This window comes from Leucoraja erinacea, chromosome 43 (genome assembly GCF_028641065.1).
Source record: "Leucoraja erinacea ecotype New England chromosome 43, Leri_hhj_1, whole genome shotgun sequence".
NCBI lineage: Eukaryota > Metazoa > Chordata > Chondrichthyes > Rajiformes > Rajidae > Leucoraja > Leucoraja erinaceus.
This window is the reverse complement of record NC_073419.1, coordinates 824,238-847,587: the sequence shown is the minus strand read 5'-3', so window position 1 is coordinate 847,587 and position 23,350 is coordinate 824,238. Positions and strand designations below refer to the sequence as shown.

At 44.4% G+C, this 23,350-nt stretch overlaps 1 protein-coding gene across 2 annotated transcripts in view; it reads left to right on the top strand.

Annotated features, from left to right (window-relative positions):
- Nucleotides 1-23,350, top strand: part of LOC129714878 (KAT8 regulatory NSL complex subunit 1-like) — a 98,402-nt gene that overhangs the window by 53,433 nt on the left and 21,619 nt on the right. For both annotated transcript variants that reach the window (XM_055664744.1, XM_055664743.1), the window contains exons 2-6: nucleotides 12,549-12,690; nucleotides 17,787-17,996; nucleotides 19,674-19,804; nucleotides 20,383-20,587; nucleotides 22,448-22,613. In XM_055664744.1, the coding sequence (XP_055520719.1) occupies nucleotides 12,549-12,690; nucleotides 17,787-17,996; nucleotides 19,674-19,804; nucleotides 20,383-20,587; nucleotides 22,448-22,613 (854 nt within the window). The remainder of the gene's footprint in view (nucleotides 1-12,548; nucleotides 12,691-17,786; nucleotides 17,997-19,673; nucleotides 19,805-20,382; nucleotides 20,588-22,447; nucleotides 22,614-23,350) is intronic.

The following is a 23,350-nucleotide window of genomic DNA, read 5'->3' as shown; positions in this document are numbered from 1 at the left end:
GATTTTATGTGGTGGTGGTGGTGGTGTAGGGGTGAAGGGGGAAACTTTAATTCTTAGTCCCCTACCTACCTGGTCGGCGACTCCCAACCTCGCGGGGCTGGGGGCTCCGTCTTTAAAACACCGGTTGTAGCTCCGACCCCGGCATTTCTCACCCTTGGCGCGAGGTGCTCCAAATCCAGCGCGGCCCGCGGCCGGACGTCCCAGCTCCGAGAATGTCGGGAGTCGGCGGCGTCGCAGCGCTGGGATACCAGCGGGGTGCGGGCAATGCCTTACCGGGTCGCCGTGCGGAAAGCTGGGAGCGCTGTGGCTGCCTTCTTCGGACATTCGCGGATTTCGCTGGATTTGGAGCCGCGGAGCTGGGGGCTCCGTCCGGCCGCGGGCGGCGGCCGGTTGGAGCTCCGACCCCCGGCAAGTCTACCCCTGGAGCGCGGCTCCAAATTGCATAAACGCTCCGCGATGTTGTGTGTTGGCGGCCACAGCGCTCCGGAGCTTTGCCGCACGGCGAAGGGGGAAACATTGCCCGCACCCCTTGGTATCCCAGCGCTGCGACGCCGCGACTCCCGACATTCGCGGAGCTGGGGGCTCCCGGCCGCGGGCCGCGCTGGATTTGGAGCGCCTCGCAGCCAGGGGTAGACTTTGCCGGGGTCGGAGCTACAACCGGCGGCGCCCGCGGCCCCACCGGCCACAGCGCTGTGGAGCTTACTGCACAGCGACCCGGAGGCATTGACCGCTCCCCGCCTCTCCGACCAGGTAGGGGACTAAGAATTAAAGATACCACCCCTTCACCCCCCTTCACATAAAATGCCTCCAAACTAACTGACGTGCGGCATTTAAGCGCAATGATTTACAGAGCGTCGCTGGATTTAAGCGAGCTCCCGGTCTCCAGGGAGGAGGCCAGCCGCAACTCTACCCCAGTAGTACAGACCTGGGTTGACCGTGGGTTGTTTGGGTCGGTTTGGCGCTCCGCGAGCTTGCCGCACGGCGCAGACCCGACATAAGGCATTGCCTGCACCCCGCTGGTATCCCAGCGCTGCGACGCCGCCGACTCCCGACATTCGCGGAGCTGGAAAAAATGGCCGGTTTTCGGAGCTTTTCGGTTTCTGGAACACCGGATAAAAGGTTGTGCACCTGTAGTTATTTATAACACAAATTTATGGAGAATTTACTTTGTTATTCCCATTGATGCCTTTTTTGCTGATTCATAATGCACGCTCTGTTACATTTTGTCTTTTTTTAAAAAACAAATTTGACACTCTTGTTCCTTTTGGACCAATATTGTAATCATGCTTCGAGTTGAGTGGTCCCCATGTAACCCAAACTGGGCTCATGATCAGGTTATTGGTGCTTAAGTGTTATTTGGTAGCTCCAGTGGTATGATTGTGCTGAAGGAAGCTAAGTTATTTTGTTACTTAGAGGAAGGATAAGCTTAAGCAGTTTTCAGTATTGCCAGGCAGATGCCAGTGTTGTGTAGTAACATAAAATGCCCTTTGAAAATACAGATATAGAACATCCATGGGTTTGCACTTTATTCATTTTAATTTCCTCTTTAAAACACAGATGTATCAGGCGCATTTCTCATTTGACAAATGCCATGTTCATTCTGTCCAATTATGTTTTTCTCAATCCCTTTTCTGCTTTATGTGCATTCTGCATCCTTAATAATAGCAGCCAACATTTGTCTGACAACTGAGTATCTTACGTGCAGGTCCATGGTTCACTTCTTACTTCCCCTTTTGTTCGTGAATATTTGTGTTATTTGCTTCCTTTGAACTAACTTAGTTAAGTTCCAAGAACAATAACATATGACCCTGTTTTGGTCAAAAATAATCCACTTGGCTAGCACCCTGTCAAATCCTGGCACACCCTTTTAGTAGCACTGTGGGATTACATTCCCCACATTATACTACCAGTAGTAGGTCAGTGGCATTCTATGCCATGGCAACTCAAGTGCTCATGTATTTGCTTCTGACATGCTGTGAGGATCTCTCTCTCTATTACCCCCTTGGACATTGTATCCAGAATTCAGACACCCTCTGGGTGAAATTCTTTCTCCTCAGACTATCTCTAAACCTACCTTTATTTAAACCTATACCTTATAGTTTTAGACACCACAGCTTTTTTCTACCATCTATCATATCTATACATAATTTTGTATACCTCTGTGAACTTCCTGCCCTCAGCCATAGAACATAGAACAGTACAGCACATAGAAACGGGCCCTTGACCCCGCAATGTCAGTACTGAACATGATGTCAAGTGATCCATTGCCTGCACGTGATCCATATCCCTCCATTCTTGGCATATCCACGTGTTTATCCAAAAGCGTGTTAAATGCCACTATTGTATCTTCCTCACCAGCACCATCCCTGGCAGAATGTTCCAGGAACCCACCATTCCTTGTGTAAAAAAAAAACTTGCCCCACACCTCTCCTTTAAACTTTGCCCCTCTCGCCTTAAAGCTATGCCCTTTAGTATCTATTTTTTTTTTGTCATCCTGGGAAAAAAGATCTGACTGTCTACCCTATCTATCTATGCCTCTCATAATTTAATATATTTTTATCACGTCTCCCTGTAGGCCACTGTGTTCCCGAAAAATACAATCCAAGTCTGTCAATCTCTCCTTGTTGCTAGTATCCCCTAATCCAGGCATCATTCTGGTAAACTTCCTCAGCACCCTTTCCAAAGCCTCCACATCCTTGCTGTAATAAGGCGACCATAACACACAATGTTCCAAATGGGGCATAATCAAAATGCTCATCATGACTTCCTGACTCTTATACTCAATCCCTGATCTATGAAAGCAAGCATTACATATGCCTTCTTTACCACTCTACTTTTGTTGCCACTTTCAGGGAGTTATGGACTTGGGCCCCAAGATCCATCTGCACATCAATGCTGTTAAGAAGTGTCATGCCATTAATTGTATATTTTCCCATTACATTTGTTCTCCCAAAGTGCAAAACCTCACACTTGCTTGTATTTAACTCCATCTGCCATTTCTGCAAATGATCCATATTCTCGTTTATACTTTGACAGCCTTCTTCACAATCCACGACCCCAGCAATCATGGTGTCATCTGCAAGCTTACTAAACAACCCGTCTACGTTTACGTCCTCGTCATTTATATGTTTCACAAATGGCAGAGGTCCCAGCTCAGATCCCAGTTTAATCTCTCTCCATGCCCATGTTTTGGAACTCCAGGGAGACAAGTGATGCAGACAGATTTCCATGCACAAACTTGTCAATTGTTCTACGGTGAGATTTTACAATTCAATGCTTTTGCACTATGTGCTCATCACGCCAAAGTTGGAAGTCAATGATCTGCGATTCTTAATGGTAATTTTATGTATAATGCATGTGATAGTAAGTGAAATTCTGACCGCAATTTTATGTAAAATCAGTTTAATCACATTTATATAAGCATCAATTGTAAAAAGTATTTAAAAAAAAGAGCCATAGGGTGTGATATACTGTGCAGGCAGATATAGATTAATTGGAATTGAGCAACAATGTTCTGAAAGTTATTGAGAAATTTGATAGTATTAATAGAGAAAGGTTGCTTTCGCTGATCAGAGTGATTGATGAACAATACATGATTTGTGTGAATCCTGCTGGATGGAGGCAGCGATTCTAGATTTAGATGCTAACTAACTTACAGTAGTTTCACTGAGTTTGATTTCTACGGAGATGACACTACATCCGTCATTGCACTAGCTTCCGTGCTCTATATAATGCAATGGGGCTCTGGCCCTGTGCTTCCTTTAAACCTGTTTAAGAAGGAACTGCAGATGCTGGAAAATCGAAGGTACACAAAAAAGCTGGAGAAACTCAGAGGGTGCAGCAGCATCTATGGAGCGAAGGAAAAAGGCAACGTTTCGGGTCTGAAGAAGGGTTTCGGCCCGAAACGTTGCCTTTTTCCTTCGCTCCATAGATGCTGCTGCACCCGCTGAGTTTCTCCAGCTTTTTTGTCTACCTTCCTTTAAACCTATCAGTTTTGCTGGGAAAATTATTTTACCTATCTGTAACATCTAAATAAGTGAATGGGATATGCTTAGTGTTAATTTAGTTTAGTGGTCTGCAGGGAAACCGGCCCTTCGGCCCACAGAGTTCATGCTGACCAGCGATCACCTGTACACTAGTTCTAACTTACACACCAGGGACAATTTACAGAAGCCAATTAACCTCCAAACTTGCAAGTGTTTGGGATGTGGGAGGAAATTGGAGCACCTGGAAGAAACCCATACGGTCAAAGGGAGAACGTAAAAACTCTGCACAGACAGCACCCGTAGTCGGAACTGAACCCAGGTCTCCGCCATTGTGAGGCAGCAACTCTACCACAGTGCCGCACTGTGCATTGGAGTTTTGTTTGGAATAACATGCAATAGTATAGAAAACCTAACCATTTTCATCAGTAATGTAATAACTAATAATGTAGTTTCCATCAGCTATTTGCATGCCAGATTGATGGGGTATTATTTTGTTCTTTAGTGGACAAACTCAGCCTCTTCTACCAATATGCTTTATATATTTTCTTTGGTGCTCTTCTAACTCTGACCTATTTTTTCTCATTTTGCATTTATTGTACTCTTACAAAATGGAGGAAGCCATTTGACCCGATGATAGACACAAAATCAAAGTCAGCGGGACAGGCAGCATCTCTGGAGAGAAGGAATGGGTGACGTTTTTTGTTGAGACCCTTCTTCAGACTGTTCTGCAGATTCAGGCCATTTGACCCATTGAATTACTGGCAGGTCTCATAAGTTCCACTCCCCCACCTTTTGCTCTGCAACCTCTCCCCCAGAAATCACCCTGATCCTCCTGCTACTCACATGCACTGAACAAATTACATTGACCAGTTATCTTGCTAGCAAGTTATTGGGAGATGAGAAGAACCTGGAGCACTAGGATATATATCACCCTGAGATATCTTGAGGAAACATGTGTTGTTTTTTATAAATATAAAAAATAAAAACATGTGTTGTAGTTTTTCATTGTTTTATGAATTGTTTTTAAATCATCCACGAAACAAAATGAAAGAGGCAAGAAAGTTGCATTTATTTTCCCCATGATTTATTCAGGCTTGAACTATTATTTATTTTACTCCCCATTAAATACTGTTTACTTTCACATAAATTACCACCATTTACTTTTGGCCTTAAACCATCTACAAAAACCCGTCTGTGATTTTATTTGTTTCAACTTGTTTATTGTAATGCCAGCCTTGTAATGTCCAGATCTTATAAAGGATCTTGAGTGATATCAATAGTGTATTATAGTCAACTGTCCTGAAAAGGAACAATGAAATTCTTATTTGCAGCAGCACAACAGATATGTAAACACACTATGTGTAGGAAGGGCCTTCAGATGCTGGTTTAAACCAAAGTTAGACACAAAAAGCTGGAGTAATTCAACGGGCCAGGCAACATCTCTGGAGATAAGGAATGGGTGACATTTCGGGTCGTGACACTTCTTCAGTTTGTAGAAGGGTCACAACCCGAAACGTCACTCATTTCAAGACGTGTTGTCTGTCCCGCTGAGTTACTCCAACTTTTTGTGCCTGTAAACATTATGATCTGTAAACACCATAATAAGCAACAAAAATAGTTCAGTATATTAAAAAGATGCAAACAGTGCTCAGTGTAGCAGAGACCCGGGTACTATCCTGACGGTGGATGCTGTCTGTACGGTTTCTACGTTCTCCCTATGACTGCGTTGGTTTTCTCCCACATTTCAAAAGTATAGGTTTGTAGGTTAATTGGCTTCTGTAAATTGTCCGTAATGTGTAGGATAGAATTAGTGTACGGAGATTGCTGGTCTGAACAGACTCGGTGGGCCGAAGGGCTGTTTTTAAACTAAATAATGCAAAGATAAAAGCAATGCCCCCAAATCTATGCAGTTTGAAGCTTTTTTGGGAGTTATAGTGTTTAATGGTTGTTGAGAAGAAGCTTTTACTGAACCGGAACTTTGCTGTTCTGAGGCTCCTATACCGCTCCCAATGGCAGGAGTGAAATTGGAGCGTGGCCAGGTTGATGTGGCTTTCTGATGCTGGCTGTCTTTATGAGGCAGTGACTCGTGCAGATCCGTTCAATGGTCGAGAGGTCAGTACCCTTGTTGGACTGGGCAGTATTCACCTCTTTTTGCAAACGTCTTCGTTCCTGGGAGTTCCAGTTGCCCAACCAGGGGTGTTATTATAGCACAGAAATTAAATCAATCTTTGAATTGTTATTTCACAACCCCCTAAATGTGTGAAGGCTCACAAAATCGTCACTTGCTACTTTTTCTGCCAATAGCGTGTTTAATTCTGTGACAATGGCTGCAAGTGCAACTGATGCCTCATATAACTAGTTTAGTTTATCCTCTGTAAAATGTTATATTGTTCATTGCATTACCTTTTGGATTCATTCATCCCAGTCAAATATATTTACATTTACTTAAGATAGACACAAAAAGCTGGAGTAACTCAGCGGGTCAGGCAGCATTTCTGGAGGAAAGGAATAGGTGACGTTTCGGGTTGAGACCCTTCTTCAGACTGAGAATCTGGGGAAAGGGAAAGGGGAAAGGAGGTGCAAGTGAACCTCTGCCGAACCTGAAAGAACTGTCTGGGTCCCTGGACAGAGTCAAGTGAGGAGGTATAGGGACAGGTGTTGCATCTCCTACAGTTGCAGGGGATGGTACCTGGGGAAGGGGTGGTTGGGAAGGGATGCGTTAACAAGGGAGTTGCTAAGGGAGCAGTCTCTTCTTACCTAATTTTTATCCTTTCTGAGCAAGAGAAATATAGCACTAATTGCATTTGAGACGTAACGTCTGCTTATCTACATTTCACCATCAAAAGCATTGATCACCTCCAATGTAGTGGAATCCAGAAGGAACTGTTTGTGACCCTTCTTCAGTTGGGTGCCTGGTGATATCAGTGGATATCATTAGGTTTTTCATTTACTAATGACATTTACATTGATTTTATACCAGTAACCATGCATGTACTTTTTAGTATTTAATTTTGAGTTCTCTTGGTACTGAATCTACTTGTCTTTGTGATATCAATTGTTTCTCCAACATTTTTCATTGGATAAGTACACAAGGCTTTGCCAGAGCAACTTGCATTTGACAAACGGGCAAACAATCCCTGCTGAGTGACTGCTATTGTGTTAGCAGCCTTCATTGGCTCCTTAAATGGTCCATTTCAAATCTGTCAGACAATTATAAAATATATTTTGATGCTTTGCAATTTATTTCTATATCCCTTTATGGCCTTTTACAGGACTGTGATACCAATAGTTTTTCTATAATGCAGTGGTTGTTTTCTTTTCTGCTGCCAGTGTTTAAGTGTTTGCCTGCTTGAGTTACAATATTGTACACGTGCGCTTTTGTCTTAATTGACTTAGATAATTAATTTTTGAGTCATTTTCTCAGAAAGCAAGATCTTTAGCTTTAATATTTTTTAATCAGAGAATGATACAGCTATTTGGCCCTTTCTTTATATGCTGACTGGAACTCACAAAATGAATCCTCCCCCATAACCCACAATTATTTTCAATTATTCATCCAACTTCCTTTTGACAGACACGATAGTATCTGTTTTATGCATTCATGGGATATGAGCTTTGATGATAAGGTCAGCATTTGGCACAAAACTGAAGTGGTGATGTGGCACCTTCTTGAATCAGTCATTTGTCTGATGCTAGTTCACTCATGGTGATGGCTAACAAGTTCAAAGTGTAACCTGGTGATGATGAAAGATGAGCAGTATATTTCTGGATGCTGTTATTTGGAGGGGAGAGCCAATGATGGCATTTGCCTACTTCTCTGCTACCGTTATCCTCAATCAGTGAGGATGCATGTTTTCTGTCAGTGATCCAATAAGTAACTATTCCATAAGGCATATGATGGTGCAGTTGTTGATTTGTTTCCACAGGTAGGATGACCTCAAATAAGAGGTCATTGTTACAAGATGAGGTGATTTCATTTGAAATGGGCATGAAGGAATTTCATCTTCCAAAGGATAGGTTTCCAAATGACACCAAAACTGGTGGTTAGTGGACAATGAAGTAGTTTGTCTTAGGGCATGGCGTCATTATAGAGTAACCTGAAAGATGATCAAAGGAATGGAAAATGGAATTTAACTCTGACAAGTGATGCATTTTGGGAAGTGAAACCACGGCAGGGCATACACAGTGAATGTCAGGCCCTGGGGGATTGTTTTTGAACAGACAGGCTTCGGGTGCAAGTACATAGTTCCCCGAAAACTGGAATGGAGGAAGGCAGGTGATAAAATCGTATGTCTGCAGAAAAAGGATGGGTAACGTATTGGGTCACGACCTGAAATGTCACTCATCCCTTTTCTCCAGATGTGCCGCCTGACCCGCTGAGTTACTCCAGCACTTTGTGTCTATCTTTCATATATACCAGGGTAGAGCGCGATATGGAATTAATGCAGGCAAGTAAGATTAGTATAGGTCAGCATCGGGTGTGTGGGCTGGTAGACCTGTTACTGTGGTGGACCAGTCTATGATTAAGGTGGGGAATCTCTGGAGTTCTCTGTTCTATCAGACTGAAGGCCAGAACATTGGAAATATTTAAAGGGGAAGTAGATCAACGTTTGAATGATAGAGGAATTGCGGACTATGTGGAAGTGGCACTGAAGAGGAATTTAGGCCTGGTTCCTGTCAACCATGATCCTATTGAATAGCGGGAATCTTGAGGTCCCAGGTAGCGCATTCCTGCTATTTTCTTCAATTGTTATGATCCCCATTCAACTCACTATTTGATGCTTGAGAGTGGGAGAAGATTATATGTTTCGCTGAACACCTCCGCTCAGTCCGTCTTAACCTACCTGATCTCCCGGTGGCTCAGCACTTCAAGTCTCCCTCCCATTCCCAATCTGACCTTTCTGTCATGGGGCACCTCCATTGTCAGAGTGAGGCCCAGCGGAAATTGGAGGAACAGCATCTCATATTTTGCTGGGGTAGTTTACACCCTAGCGGTATAAACATTGACTTCTCAAACTTCAGATACCCTTTGCTTTTTTTCTCTATCTCCTCCCCTTTCCTTGTTTCCCCCACTAGTCTTACTGTCGCTGACTACCTTCTATCTTTGTCCCACCCCCCTTCCCTGACATCAGTCTGAAGAAGGGTCTTGACCCAAAACGTCACCTATTCCTTCTCTCCAGGGATGCTGCTGGACCCGCTGAGTTGCTCCAACATTTTGTTTCTACCTTCCATTTAAACCAGCATCTGCAGTTCTTTTCTACACAAAGATTATATTTAATATTGTTTGCACCATGTGAGTGCAGTCTATGTGGCCTGAAGCAATGAATCAAATTGGTGAACTGGTGATGGGTAGTAAATGCTGTCTTTTCCATTCACTTGCAAAGCTGCATTTATTTGAGTTTGTTGCCATATTTGGTAAATTATGTAAATCGTGGAAAGACACAAAGTGCAGACCAAGCGAAATCGCTGGAGAACATGGATGGGTGACGTTTTGGATGGCAACCTTTCTTCAGACTATAAGAGCGAAGAATGGTCCCGACCCAAATTGTCACCTGTCCACAGAGCAATAGAGTGATACAGTGTGGAAACAGGCCCTTCGGCCCATCTTGCCCACACTGGCCAACTTCTTCTACTTGCATATGGCGTGTTAGGACAACTCTATTTGATCTTATTTGATTATGCACACCAGGTTGATTGCATTCGTCAAAACAGGGCGGACCACGTGAAGGTTGCAATCTCCCACCCCACTGGCCAACAATGTCCCAGCTACACTAGTCCCTCTTGCCTCCGCTTGGTCCATATCCATCCAAACCTGTCCTATCCATGTACCTGTCTAACTATTTTTTAAATGATGGGATAGTCTAAGCCTCAACTACCTCCTCTGGCAGCTTGTTCCATACGCCCACCACCCTTCGTGTGAAAAAGTTAGCCCTCGGATTCCTTTTAAATCTTTTCCCCTTTACCATGAACCTATTTCCTCTGATCCTTGATTCCCCTACTCTGGGCAAGAGACTCTGTGTATCTACCTGATCTATTCCTCTCATGATTTTGTACAGCTCTATAAGATCACCCCTCATCCTCATGCACTCCGTGGAATAAAGACCCAACCTACTCAACCTCTCTCTATAGCTCACGCCCTCTAGTCCTGGCAATATCCTGCTAAATCTTTTCTGAACCCTTTCGAGCTTGACAATATCTTTCCTATATCATGGTCCCCAGAACTGAACACAATATTCTAAATGCGATCTCACCAACGTCTTATACAACTGCAACATGACCTCTCGACTTCTACACTCAATGCTCTGACTGATGAAGGCCATAGTGCCAAAAGCTTTTTTGACCGCCTTATCTACCTGTGACTCCACCTTCAAGGAACCATGCACCTGTATTCCCAGATCCCTCTGCTCTGCAACACTACCCAGAGGCCTACTATTTACTGTTTAGGTCCTGCCCTTGTTAGACGTCCCAAAATGCAACACCTCACACTTCTCTGTGTTAAATTCCATCAACTATTCCTCCGCCTACCTGGCCAATCGATCCAGATCCTGCTGCAATCTTTCACATCCATCTTCACTATCTGCAAAACCACTCACTTTTGTATTATCAGCAAACTTGCTAATCTTTCCTTATAGGTTCTCATCCAAACAGCAATGGGCCTAGCACCGAACCCTGAGGCACACCACTAGTTACAGGCCTCCAGTCTGAGAAGCAACCTTCCACCATCACCCTCTGCTTCCTTCCATGGAGCCAATTTACTATCCATTCAGCTATCTCTCTTTGGATCCCACACAATCTAAACTTCCAGAGCCGCCTACATGCGGAACCTTGTCTAATGGTGTCAATCTTTATCTAAATGGTGTCAAGTTGGGAAAAGGGGAAATACAATGGGATCTGGGGGTTCTTGTTCATCAGTCATTGAAAGTAAGCATGCAGGTACAGCAGGCAGTGAAGAAAGCGAATGGCATGTTGGCCTTCATAATAAGAGAATATACTCCTTGAGTATAGGAGCAAAATGGTCCTTCTGCAGTTGTACAGGGTCCTAGTGAGACCACACCTGGAGTATTGTGTGCAGTTTTGGTCCCCTAATTTGAGGAAGGGTATTCTTGCTATTGAAGGAGTGCAGCATAGGTTTACAAAGTTAATTCCCGGAATGACGGGACTGTCATATGCTGAGAGAATGGAGCAGCTGGGCTTGTATACTCTGGAAATTAGAAGAATGAGAGGGGATCTTATTGAAACATATAAGATTATTAAGGGTTTGGGCACACCAGAAGCAGGAATCATGTTCCCGATGTTGGGGGAGTCCAAAACCAAGGGCCACAGTTTAAGAATAAGGGTTAAGCCATTTAGAACAGAGATGAGAAACACTTTTTCGCACAGTTGTGAGTCTGTGGAATTCACTGCCTCAGAGGGCGGTGAAGGCCGGTTCTCTGGATACTTTCAAGAGAGAGCTAGATAGGGATAGTGGAGTCAGGGGATATAGGGAGAAGGCAGGAACGGGGTACTGATTGGGGATGATCAGCCATGATCGCATTGAATGGCGGTGCTGGCTCGAAGGGCCGAATGGCCGCCTCCTGCACCTATTGTCTATTGTCGAATGCCTTACTGAAATCCATGTACACAACATCTACAGCTCTGTCCTTTTTGACCTTTTTGGTCTCGTCTTCAAATGATGTTTGAAAACCATGCTGACTATCCCTAATCAGCCCTTGTCCATCCAAATGCCGGTATAACCTATCCCTCAGAATATTCTCTTGTGACTTTTGTGACTTTCCAACTACAGATGTTAAGCTCACTGGCCTATCGTTCCCAGAAGCTCTTCTTGAAAAGAGGCACAACTTTTGCCACCCTCCAGTCTTCCGACAGATATGCCGTTTGACCTGCTGAGTTACTCCAACACTTTGTGTCCTTTTGTGTATTAACCAGCATCTGCAGTTCCTTGTTTATACGTTAAACCTGGATAAATGTTGAATGTTTTGTACCTCTGTACTGTATGTAATTATGGAAATGTCTATGTTCCTATCTAAAAAGTATGAATTATTGGTAGGAATAGTAAACTAGAGTGTGTGTAATCTCCACGATATGCATATCATTGTTGAAGTATGTGAAAGAAATCTCCCAAACTGCTGCCAAACAAATTTGTAATGTGATGTAAAGTGCTAATTGAAGTGGCACAGGAGGTATAGTTACCCATAAAACCTGGATAATGCAATTTAATATTTTTCATGTCAGACCATGGTGCTCAAATAGTCTTTTGGACCCTTTATAATAACAGATTTTTGCAAAACTGTTTAATCTATTATCTGTTATCTGTTATTTGCACTTTTATCAGTTTATTTATTCATGTGTGCATATTTTTATATAATGGTATATGGACACACTGATCTGTTCTGTAGTCATGCCTACCATGTTCTGTTGTGCTGAAGCAAAGCAAGAATTTCATTGTCCTATCAGGGACACATGACAATAAACTCTCTTGAATCTCTTGAATCTTGAAACTGAAATTGAAAATGATCAGTGGATAAATTCTCCAGGGGCCCTCACATTTTCATTTGTTTGTAGACACCGTCGATTGGAGTGGAGATGGGCTGTGGAAAGAGCAGCAATTGTCAATCGCTGGACATGGTTGCAAGCTCAGGTATCCGACCTAGAATACCGAATACGGCAGCAGACAGACATATACAGGCAGATCCGTGCAAACAAGGTGGGTACAGAGATTGAAGCAGCTCCAAAAATTGCTTTTTATTTCAAGACAATTCCATTTATTTGGGTTTGCATGTCACTTATTGCTTGCTCAAAAATGTGTTGTAGAACTAGGGCATGCTGCTGTTCATTTAGCAACATGTTCCAGGTATTGCACTCATTATTGTAATGGGTTAGTATGTCTTTAATATCGAAGATTTATAATTCTATACCAAAGGAAGAATCATCAGAGTTGGTAGCAAATTAATGTTCAGGACTATGTGCTGCGATGTGTTTTCGGTTGCTGCAACAAAGAGCCAGAACAGAGATGTTGGTCAAAGTAACTTCTTGTGGAAACGGTCCATTGTTGAGCTCGGTCAGGGCTCGGCAACCTTGTTCCGCAAAGTGGCCAGGACGCATGTCTGAGCGGATTGCGGGCCGCATCTATCACGTGTGCACATGAATCCCACCCCCATTCCTATCCGGATGGAAGGCATCAAATCATGTGTTCACAGAAGGTGTGCAGGATGCGGTACAGCCAAAGCTCTGCCGCGCCCGGGGCCTGGCGGCTCCGCCATTGCGGCCACCAGCGCTTGCCTCATTGCGTCAGCGTTCCTGAGTGCCGCGACCTCGGGCCCGGGAGGTACTGGAGATGACAGCCTGCGGGCCGGATGAATATGGGAAAAATTAATACACCTGCGGGCCGGATGATTTCATGTTAGGGGCCGCATTCGGCCCGGGGGCCATAGGTTGCCGACCCCTGAGCTAGGTGATGAGTTATACAGACCATGAAACTAATAGATCCCGTTAGAGATGGCGAAAATGCCGGAGGATTCCATGTCCAGCACTTGATCCTCAGACATTTTCGCCTACCCCAACAAGATCCTGCTATTAGTCACATTTCCCCATCTCCAGCACTCGGCTTTCGCAAAGATGAAGGGTGGCATGGTGGCACCGCAGTAGAGTTGCTGCCTCACAGCGTCTGTGTCCTGGGTACGATCCTGACAACCGGTGGTGTCTGTATAATAATAATAATAATAAATTTTATTTATGGGTGCCTGTCAAGAGTCTCAAGGACACCTTACATGTTTTTCCTCTACCTGCTAAATTTTTGTAAGGGGAATGAAATAAATAGTAGAGACATGACTAGTACACAAAGTAAATACAGAATTCAATACAAAACACAGTTTGAGGCAATTAATACACAGATGAAAAGGGACGGCACGTGGGGCTAAGGATAGGCAGAGGTGAAGAGATGGGTCTTGAAGCGGGACTGGAAGATGGAGAGGGACACGGAATTGCGGATCAATTGGGGGAGGGAGTTCCAGAGCCTGGGAGCTGCCCTGGAGAAGGCTCTGTCCCCAAAACTGCGGAGGTTGGACTTGTGGATGGAGAGGAGACCAGCTAATTGTATTGTATTGTATTTTAATGACCACACAGCCAGGCTGGTGGAATTTGGGTTGTCAGCAGCGATACAATAATAAAGAACACACACCACAATTAAAAAAAATGTAACACAAACATCCACCACAGCATTCATCACTGTGGTGGAAGGCACAAACATTTGGCCAGTCCTCCTCCATTTCCCCCCCGTGGACAGGACCAGAGTCCAGAGTCAGTCCAGGATTGGCTCTTCCTCACCGGAGACCGCGGCTTTAGGTTGTTGCAGGCCGGGGGTCGAGATTTAAAGTCTCCGCCGCAGCCAGAAGCACCGTAGACTACAGGGCCGGCGGTCGAAGCTCCCCTCCAGGGGTGATGGTGAGTCCATGCCGGCCCCGCGGTAGAAGTTCGCCGCGGGCCAGCAGTGATGGCTTCTTCTTCCCCCGGGTCCCCCACGAGGGATCCTGGGCTGTTGACGCCGCACCAGCTGGAACTCTGCAGACCGCGACTTCAGGCTGCGACTTCAGGCTGCCGGCTGCCCCGGGCCAGCGAAATGGAGCGCTCCCCTCCAGTGAGCCCCAGCGAGGGCTCACCCGCTCCACGCCGAGCGTCCACGCTGCGCCCGCCACTGAAGTCCCGGGCGCGTCTCCGGGAAAGGCCGCGCCGATCCTTGATGTTAGGCCACGGGGGAGGCGACCTGGAAAAAAGTCGCCTCTCCATGGAGGAGGTGACCAAAGCGGTTTCCCCCTTACCCCCCCACACCACCCCCCACACAAAACACACAAAGAAACACAAAATACATACTTTAAAACACACTAAAAAATAAGAAAAATTTGGAAAAAAACTGACACGCTGCTGACATGGCTGCTGCCATAGCAACGCCCCCTTCACTTTTGCAGATGTGGATCTGAGGGACAGTGAGGGTTGGTAGGGGGAGAGGAGGTCAGTGAGATATGGGGGGGCCAGATGGTGGAGGTCTTTGTAGGTGAGGATCAGGATTTTGTAGGTGATCCGGTGGGAGATGGGAAGCCAGTGAAGTTGTTTGAGGACTGGAGTGATGTGATGCCGGGATTTGGTATGGGTGATGTGGAGCTGATGCCAAGGAGAAGTGAGTTGCAGTAGTCCTGTCGGGAGGAGATGAAGGCATGGATGAGTCTTTCAGCAGCGGGCGATGTGAGAGAGGGTCTGAGTTTGGCGATGTTGCGGAGATGAAAGAAGGAGGTTTTAATGACATGGCGGATGTGAAGCTCAAGGGAAAGGGTGGAATCAAAGATCACGCCAAGGTTGCGGGCCTGAGGAGATGGGGCGACAGTGGTGCTGTCGATGGTGAGAGTGGGGTTATTGATTTTGCTGAGTGTGGCTTTGGAGCCTATGAGGAGGAATTCTATCTTATCGCTGTTGAGTTTGAGGAAATTATGTTGCATCCAGGTTTTTATAGCTGACATAAAACAGGAGTTGATATGGGAGAGGGGGGGGGTTGTGGGGGGATTTGATGCCGAGGTAGATCTGGGTGTCATCAGCGTAACAGTGGAAGTCCAGATTGAAGTGGCGGAGTATCTGACCAAGGGGGAGGATGTAGATGATGAAGAGGAGGGGGCCGAGTACGGAGCCTTGTGGAACGCCTTGAGTGACTGTGGCTGTAGCAGAGGTGTGGTTGTGAAGAGAGATGAAGTGGAATCTGTTGGAAAGGTAGGAACGGAGCCAGCTGAGTGCAGAGCCTTCAATGCCGAGGTCTTTGAGTTCGGTGAGCAGGATGTTATGGTTCACTGTATCGAAAGCTGCGCTCAGGTCGAGGAGGATGAGGATGTTGAGGGAACCAGTGTCAGCAGAGCTGAGGAGGTCGTTGAAGACTGAGGAGAGCAGTTTCTGTGCTATGGAGGGGGCGAAAGCCAGATTGGAGGGGTTCAAGTAGGTTATACGCAAGGAGGTGGGAATGAAGTTGCGACGCAACGATATGCTCCAGGGTTTTTGAAAGAAAGGGGAGGTTTGTGATTGGGCGGTAGTTAATGAGAGAGGAGGGATCAAGACCAGGTTTCTTTAAGATTGGTGTAACAGCAGCAGTTTTGAAAGCGGAAGGGACAATTCCTTGGGACAATGAGGAGTTGAAGAGATTAGTGAGGTAGGGGCAGAGAACGGGGAGGCAGGATTTCAACAGGGGAGTGGGGAGAGGGTCGAGGGAGCAGGTAGTGGGTTTGGAAGAGCTGATGAGTTTGGAGATTTCATTAGGGGTGACCAGGTCAAACTGGGAGAGGAAGCAGTGTGGAGGAGGGGTAAGGAGGTCAGTGGAGATGTTGAAAGGAGGGGCGTTGGTAGGTGGTGGAGTAGATGCTGGGGAGTCAGGTACAGGGGATAAAGATTGATGGTGTTTGTATGTTCTCCCTGTGACCTGCTTTGGGTTTTCTCTGTTATCTCTGGTTTCCTCTCCCACTCAAAGATGTTCAAGTTTGTAGGTTAATTGGCCCGCGTGTGTGTGTGTGTGGGGGGAGGAGAGAATAGTGTTTAGCGTGCGGAGATTGCAGGTCGGCACAGACCGGTTGGGCAGAAGGGCCTGTTTCCGCGCTGTATCTCTACTTTAGACTAAACTAAACTAACGACCATTCACTCAGCAACCCCCTGGTTAACTCATCCCTTCCCACCCAAACCACCCCCTCCCCAGGTACCTTCCCCTGCAACCGCTGGTGACGCAACACCTGTCCCAATACCTCCTCCCTTGACTCTGTCCATGACCCCGACAGTCCTTTCAGGTTAGGCAGAGGTTCATGCAACCTTATTTATTATATCCGTTGTTCCAGGTGTGGACTCTTAAACATAGGCGTGACCAAACGATTGTTTCACTGAACATCTTTGCTCCGACCGCCTTATCCTACGTGATCTCCCCCTTGCCAAACACTTTAACTCTTCTTCCCATTCCCACACTGGCCTTTCTGTCCTGGGCTGCCTCCATTGTCAGAAGCCAAACGCAAATTGGAAGAACCACACCCGATGTTTTGCTTGGGTAGATTACAACCCAGCCGTATGAATATTGATTTATTTAACTTCAACATCCCTCGTTGTTGTATTAGTTTCACTGTTGTCTTGGTGTGTTTCATTGTCTATATAACTCATTATCACCTACTATGTAACTCATTATCCATAGCCAACAATGGACTGTTTCCTTGATCATTGTTACTTTTTTCCATATCATGAGCCACTAGAGCTCTATCTAACTCTCTCTTAAATCCATCCAATGATTTGGCCTCCACTGCCCTCTGTGGCAGGGAATTCCACAAATTCACAACTCTCCGGGTGAAAACGTTTTTTCTCACCTCAGTCTTAAATGCCCCCCTCTTATTCTAAGACATGTGGGCCCTGGTTCTGAACTCGCCCAACGTTGGGAAAACATTTCCTGCACGTAGCTTGTCCAGTCCTTTTATAATTTTACATGTTTCTGTAAGAACCCCCCCCTCATCCTTCTAAACTCCAGTGAATACAAGCCTAGTCTTTTCAATCTTTCTTCATATGACAGTCCCGCCATCCCAGGGATCAATCTCGTGAACCTACACTACACTAAAACAATGTCAAGGAGGGCAGAATGGGGGATGAATTATCATTTTAGAAAAGCTGTGAGGAAATTTGCAAAAATGTCAGAAACATTTTCTTATTACTGTGTACTCTACTGCATCCCAGTAGATTTAAGGCAGGCTCCTTATGGAGCACTAATTGAAATTTTTGATTTTGATTTTTCTTGCCTTTTATCAGGGTCCTGTTGTCCTTGGCGATGCACAGTTGCCAGAAGATCTGATGAAGCACCAAAGCCGGTTAGCAACAACATCCTCAGCAGCAGGCTTGCAGGGCCCCGAGTCGCACTCGAACTCTTCACCTGCTGATGTCAAGGCCCCTATTATGAATAACAAATGTGAGCTCTCACCCTGCAGCCCATCTCTTCTCCTGCGGAACATTGACAAACAGGTGTGTAGTCACTGGTTTAAAGTATTGGTAGCCCAAATTGTTACTGCAGTTTAAATATAAACTAGGAACATAACAGTAGAGTTTTAGTGGGTCTATCACATGCACTATCTATGCCTGTCCAACTTCTGGGAACCTTAATGGCCATTGCAACACAGTAATGTAGCAGTTTATTACTTCAGAACAAAACACCCCTTTGTCTCCATTTCACCTTTAGCCCTTGCCACTTACTACACCCATTTGTGAATCATGCCTCTCTCACCAGTTGGCACCTATTACTTGCCAGACTTTGGCCTGCCCCATTTCTCTTTTCCAGATTTCTCCCCTCCTCCAGTCATTATGAAGAAAGGTTCCAATCCAAAACACTATGTGCATTTACCTCTACAGCTGCTGCTTAACTGCTGAGTTCCTCCAACACTTTGTTTTTTGTCTATTTGAGGTTTCATTATTTGGCTATTAAACATCAAAGATACACCTTGTGGTAATGACAAAAAAACACACAGTGCCTTTTAAATACAGAATGCTAAAATAACTGAAATTATGCATTGTTTCCTATTATTTCAAAAAACAGAACATACATTAGATGGAAACCGTTCCAAGTTGCAAACCAGACTTCTTCTTCCACATTCTTCCTCGACCCACTACAATTCTACTTCTCTCCATACTTAGCTTAAAAACAATTTAACCCACAGCTCTGTGTGAGTTGAAGGTTGTCTTTCGTTATGTTTAACTTCCCAGAATTTGTGGAAAATATGTAGTAGTGTATTTTATTTCAAACATGTAAAATAGAAAAAGTTAAAAACAAAGAAAAATAAAAATAAAATTAAATGAAAATAAACCTATGCACAACTCATTGAATAACTTCTCATAAACATCACAAATTAAATCGTACATGTTCGAAAAGTAGGAGGAAGTATATACTTATTTATTCCAACCCCTTCTCCGCTACTCATCAATTAATTAGCAAACTTTATCTCATCTAACACACACACACACACACACACACACACACACACACACACACACACACACACACACACACACACACACACACATATCCATACATAAGCCACATACATACATATATGCATGCACACAAACATACGTATACAGTTTATAAACAATTATCCAAATTCTATGTTCTACGCGAATATCACACTGTGTCAATAAACTAAAACTTAACCCAAGTAACTCTGAGGGAGTTCATTCTTTTCCAATACAGCTAGTTCTAGTATAATGCAATATTTATATTCCTGAGAAATCTTGTGTTATAGAAAATCAAGTGGTTCTCTAGTTCCTGATCCAAATCGTGTTACAACCAATTCAGCCCGGGTAATGTAGAAGTGTTCGCTAATTAATCGACTGCTTTATATCCAATTAGGTTTAGGTTTATTATTGTCACATGTACTGAGGTACAGTGAAAAGCTTTGTTTTGCATGCCATCTAAGCAGATCAGATATGCCATTAGCTCAGCTTGAACTCAAGAAAGTAGGGAGCAATAGGAAAGATACGTAGTGCAGAATATAGTCCTTAGCATTACTGTGTATTGTAGCGCATAATTCATGTTAAGGAAACATGCAGTATATGTCTGCACTTGGTCTAGTGTACATATAAAAGGTTCATTTTGAGAAGGTTTGTTATTTATCAATAACAGCTCAGATAAATTGTTTTCTTCTTCAGAGTTCTCGCCTTACACAGTCTCTGGGAAACCTAATTTGCCCTTCCAGCCCCTCTTGTAGTTCCCCTTCAAGCTCTTCACTATTGTCTAAGGTGTGCACACCACCAAGGCAACTCAACGGGCTTTTGAACAGGTGAGTTATTACATTTGTTCACTGCTTTCTCAGTTGAATAAGAAATAAGAGCCTTGATTTATATGGTGCCCTATGAATTTCACATACTTTGATGTATATGTGAAGTCTCGTCAATTTTACAGAGTAGGAAATGCAGCGCACAATGAGCTCCTAATAACCTGGTAAAATCCTAATGTTGTTTGAGGGGTAATTGGGGATTTGACGACCTAGGGTGTCTTCCTTGCACTTTCCAGAATTAGTACCAGCAACATTTTTTAATGATCCTCTGAATTGACAGATATCTTATGTAAAGGAGAGCTTGCCTGACAGTGTTAAGATACTGATCAGTGCAGTGGTGGAGTGCCACACTTGATCTTTGTGGTTGTTTCGAGATCAACAACCTCTTTATTCACCAACAACAGTGCTACCAACTAACTGGGTCATAGTTGACTTCAAAAGAGAGAGAGCAGCATTTTGCGTAATTGTTTTCACTCCGCAATTATGATTTGTCATCAGTTCTGTTTCATAAATAGCACTATTTAAAAAAGAGATATGAATTTCATCACTTATTTCAACTTTTTAATCTGCTTTGAACATAGTTTGCATTCCAGTCCTTTGGACAGCAGCTCACTGGACAGTTCAGACACTGAGGAGATTCTGAGTAAAAAGCAGCGACTAGATGGACTCAACATCCCACCATCGCCACCAGACAACAGTTGTGTTGCCGCCAGAGTTCGTCCTGTCCGGAGGTACAGGAAGAGGAGGCTGGTCAGATCTAATCTAGTGTGCTATCTTGGCAGAAAGGTATGTGAGATGCTTGCTTTTTTGGTTTTGCAAAGTTGGCCGCCAAAAAATCCTCTTGTGGAACTATGACTGTGTGCATTACATGGTATTTCAGTGAGAGTTGAAGGCCAGCAAGTTTCATTTGCCTGCTCAGTAATGTTGCGTCAACAGAATGGTGCTGTCATTTTGCACATAGCAGTGGTATCTTCAAACAAAGAATGTAAGAGTCTTAGAGCTATACAAAAGACAATTTGGCATTCTAGGCGAGTCCCATTTGACCTATATACTTTAAACTCTATCCACATACAGGTTCATTATCAAATTCCGTACCACCTCTAATCCAGACAAAATAACGAGACAGCTCTTGAATCTCTCTCTCTCCCCCCCCCCCCCCCCCCCCCCCAAAAGGTCCCCAAGAAATGTGGTGCCTATGCCGGATGAGGTGGCAATCTCAACCGCATCGGGACTTCCACGGCGATCAACGGGTCGAATTTGCTCCCTTTAGCCAGGGCATTGGAACTCCGGCCCGGCTGGAGCCAGAAGATCTTCCCAGCGGGTCGTATTTTGCCGGATTTGACCGTTGCTCTGAAACTCCGGCCCGGCCGGAACCAGCGGATTCGCTCCCTTGGCCGACTTCTGCGCCGAGTTTGCCGGCTGATATTTCGGGCCCCAAGCCGTCACCTCTGTTGGTCTGGCAAAACAGATAATATGGCAAGGTTCTGGAATCAAGGGTACTGTAATATCAGTGGTGGACCTGTATCAATCCAAATGTATTTTCAAAGTTGTAACTATCCGCTTCCGTGTTTTCCTCTGGCAGTTCGTTCCAGATATGGACTACTCCGTAAAAAAGTTGCTCCAGAGGTCCCTCTTAAATCTCTCTTCTCTCACCATAAGCCTAGTTTTAGGATACTCTGCTCTCTAGTTTTTGGATACTCTTCTCTGGTAAACGACTGAGCATTCACTTTACCTACGCTCGTGATGATTTTGTAAACTTCAATAAGGTCTCTTCTCAGCCTCCTATGCTCAAAATAAATAATTCCCAATTTTTCCAACCCTTCAAAATAACTCCAGCCTGCAAGGCCTGGTGAATCTTATCTGTTCTAAGTACTGTTCTATGATGTTTATTTTCTTCCGTGGCTGTTAGTTGAGCGAGGTTCTGAAGGTCGATAGAAGTTCCCATTTTGCTGACTTACTAATGCTACACCTGCCTGCCTTAATCAAGATAGCTGTTATTGGGATACCCTCCATGCCTTCAAAAGTGTCAGGGCCGGAAACTATGGACTCCTCATGCTGGTTGTTTGCATGCTCAGGGTCTTGGGGACAGCATGTATTTACACAAGCCACCCCAATAATCTGATAAGGTTCGCAATATATTCCTGGTGTGCATGTTTTCCACTCCAAAGGCTGTCAAGTTTTAAGCCCTGCTCATGCCTCTACCCACATGTACCAGTTTCTGCATGAATGTAAATGTAACATAATGTTCAGCTGAGATCTCTACATTTTAAAATAGTTCATGTTTTACACTTGTTGCCTGTAAATGACTTATTGGCAATGAATCACAAGGTTCCCTTTGGCTATGAAAGAAACCACATGTCAGCATTTTCCGGAGAGATAGAGAGATGAAAAGAAATGGTGACACAAGAGATTGCAGATGCTGGAATATGGAGCCAAAAACAAGCTGCTGGAAGAACTCAGTGGGCCAGGCAGTATCTGTGAAGACGAGGTGCTTGACATTTCGGGTTGAGATCCTGTATCAGAAAAAAATGAAGTGTTTAAATTCATGTTACAGAAGCTTATTCTAGTCGTTAATGTATTCCTTGTATCTAATGTAACTTCAGTCGGCAGAAATATTCATAACATCTTTTTAATTTCCTTTTGTAGGCTCAACGTCCTCTAAGCATTAGGTGTAGTTGTGACTGGCCGACCACATGTATTTTATGTGGTTCTAAAGCCTTGATGCAGACTATGGATCAGGCCAATATGCCTACACAGGAACGTGTGGCTATAATGGAACCCTGCTACCACCCCATACTATCACTTCCACAAGGTGAGTGTGGTTTTTGTCACTTGTAATTTTTTTAAATAAAATGTCTCCATGTTTCAATTAGTTATATAGCTAGCTCTTTTGCTTGAAAGTTCCACTTTTAGAATTAAATAAAAAATGCTCGTTACTGCCTACTGTATTTTTTCTGCTTTTTTTGTACCTAATAATCTGTATCCCTTTTTCTATCCTTTAAAATGAATGGATTGTAGTTTTAAAACTATACTTGTTCCTGTAAATGTTCCCACAGTATTCTCCCATTTTTCTGGCTCCATCATACCTCTGAAGACTTTCCACTCCAGTGCATCTGAGATATTGTCTTTCTTCCTATACCATGGCTTCCTTGTCATCATAACTAACAGAATCAGAATCATGCCTGCTCCCACCCTCTCCGCTTTTGGCCAGAGCAAGGAATAAGGTTCAACATATCCTCGGCAGATCATCCTTTGTAATATCTTTCATGTGAGATCCCACTACCAAGCGCATCTTTCCTCATCTCCCCATTCTGCATGGTCCATTCTGGAACTCTTGTTTGCCCTTCCACTACCTTCTCAAAGCACTTCCCAGGCCTTTTTAACCTCATTCCTTCTCACTCTCGAGGCATGCAAGCATTCCTTCCAGAAGAAGCAGCAACTTACTTGCACTCGTTCAGTTTGGTATATTGCAAGCACTCATATGATGTGGTCTTTACATTTAAGAAACCCAACACAGATTGGGTGATGGATTTTCAGAATACTCCACTC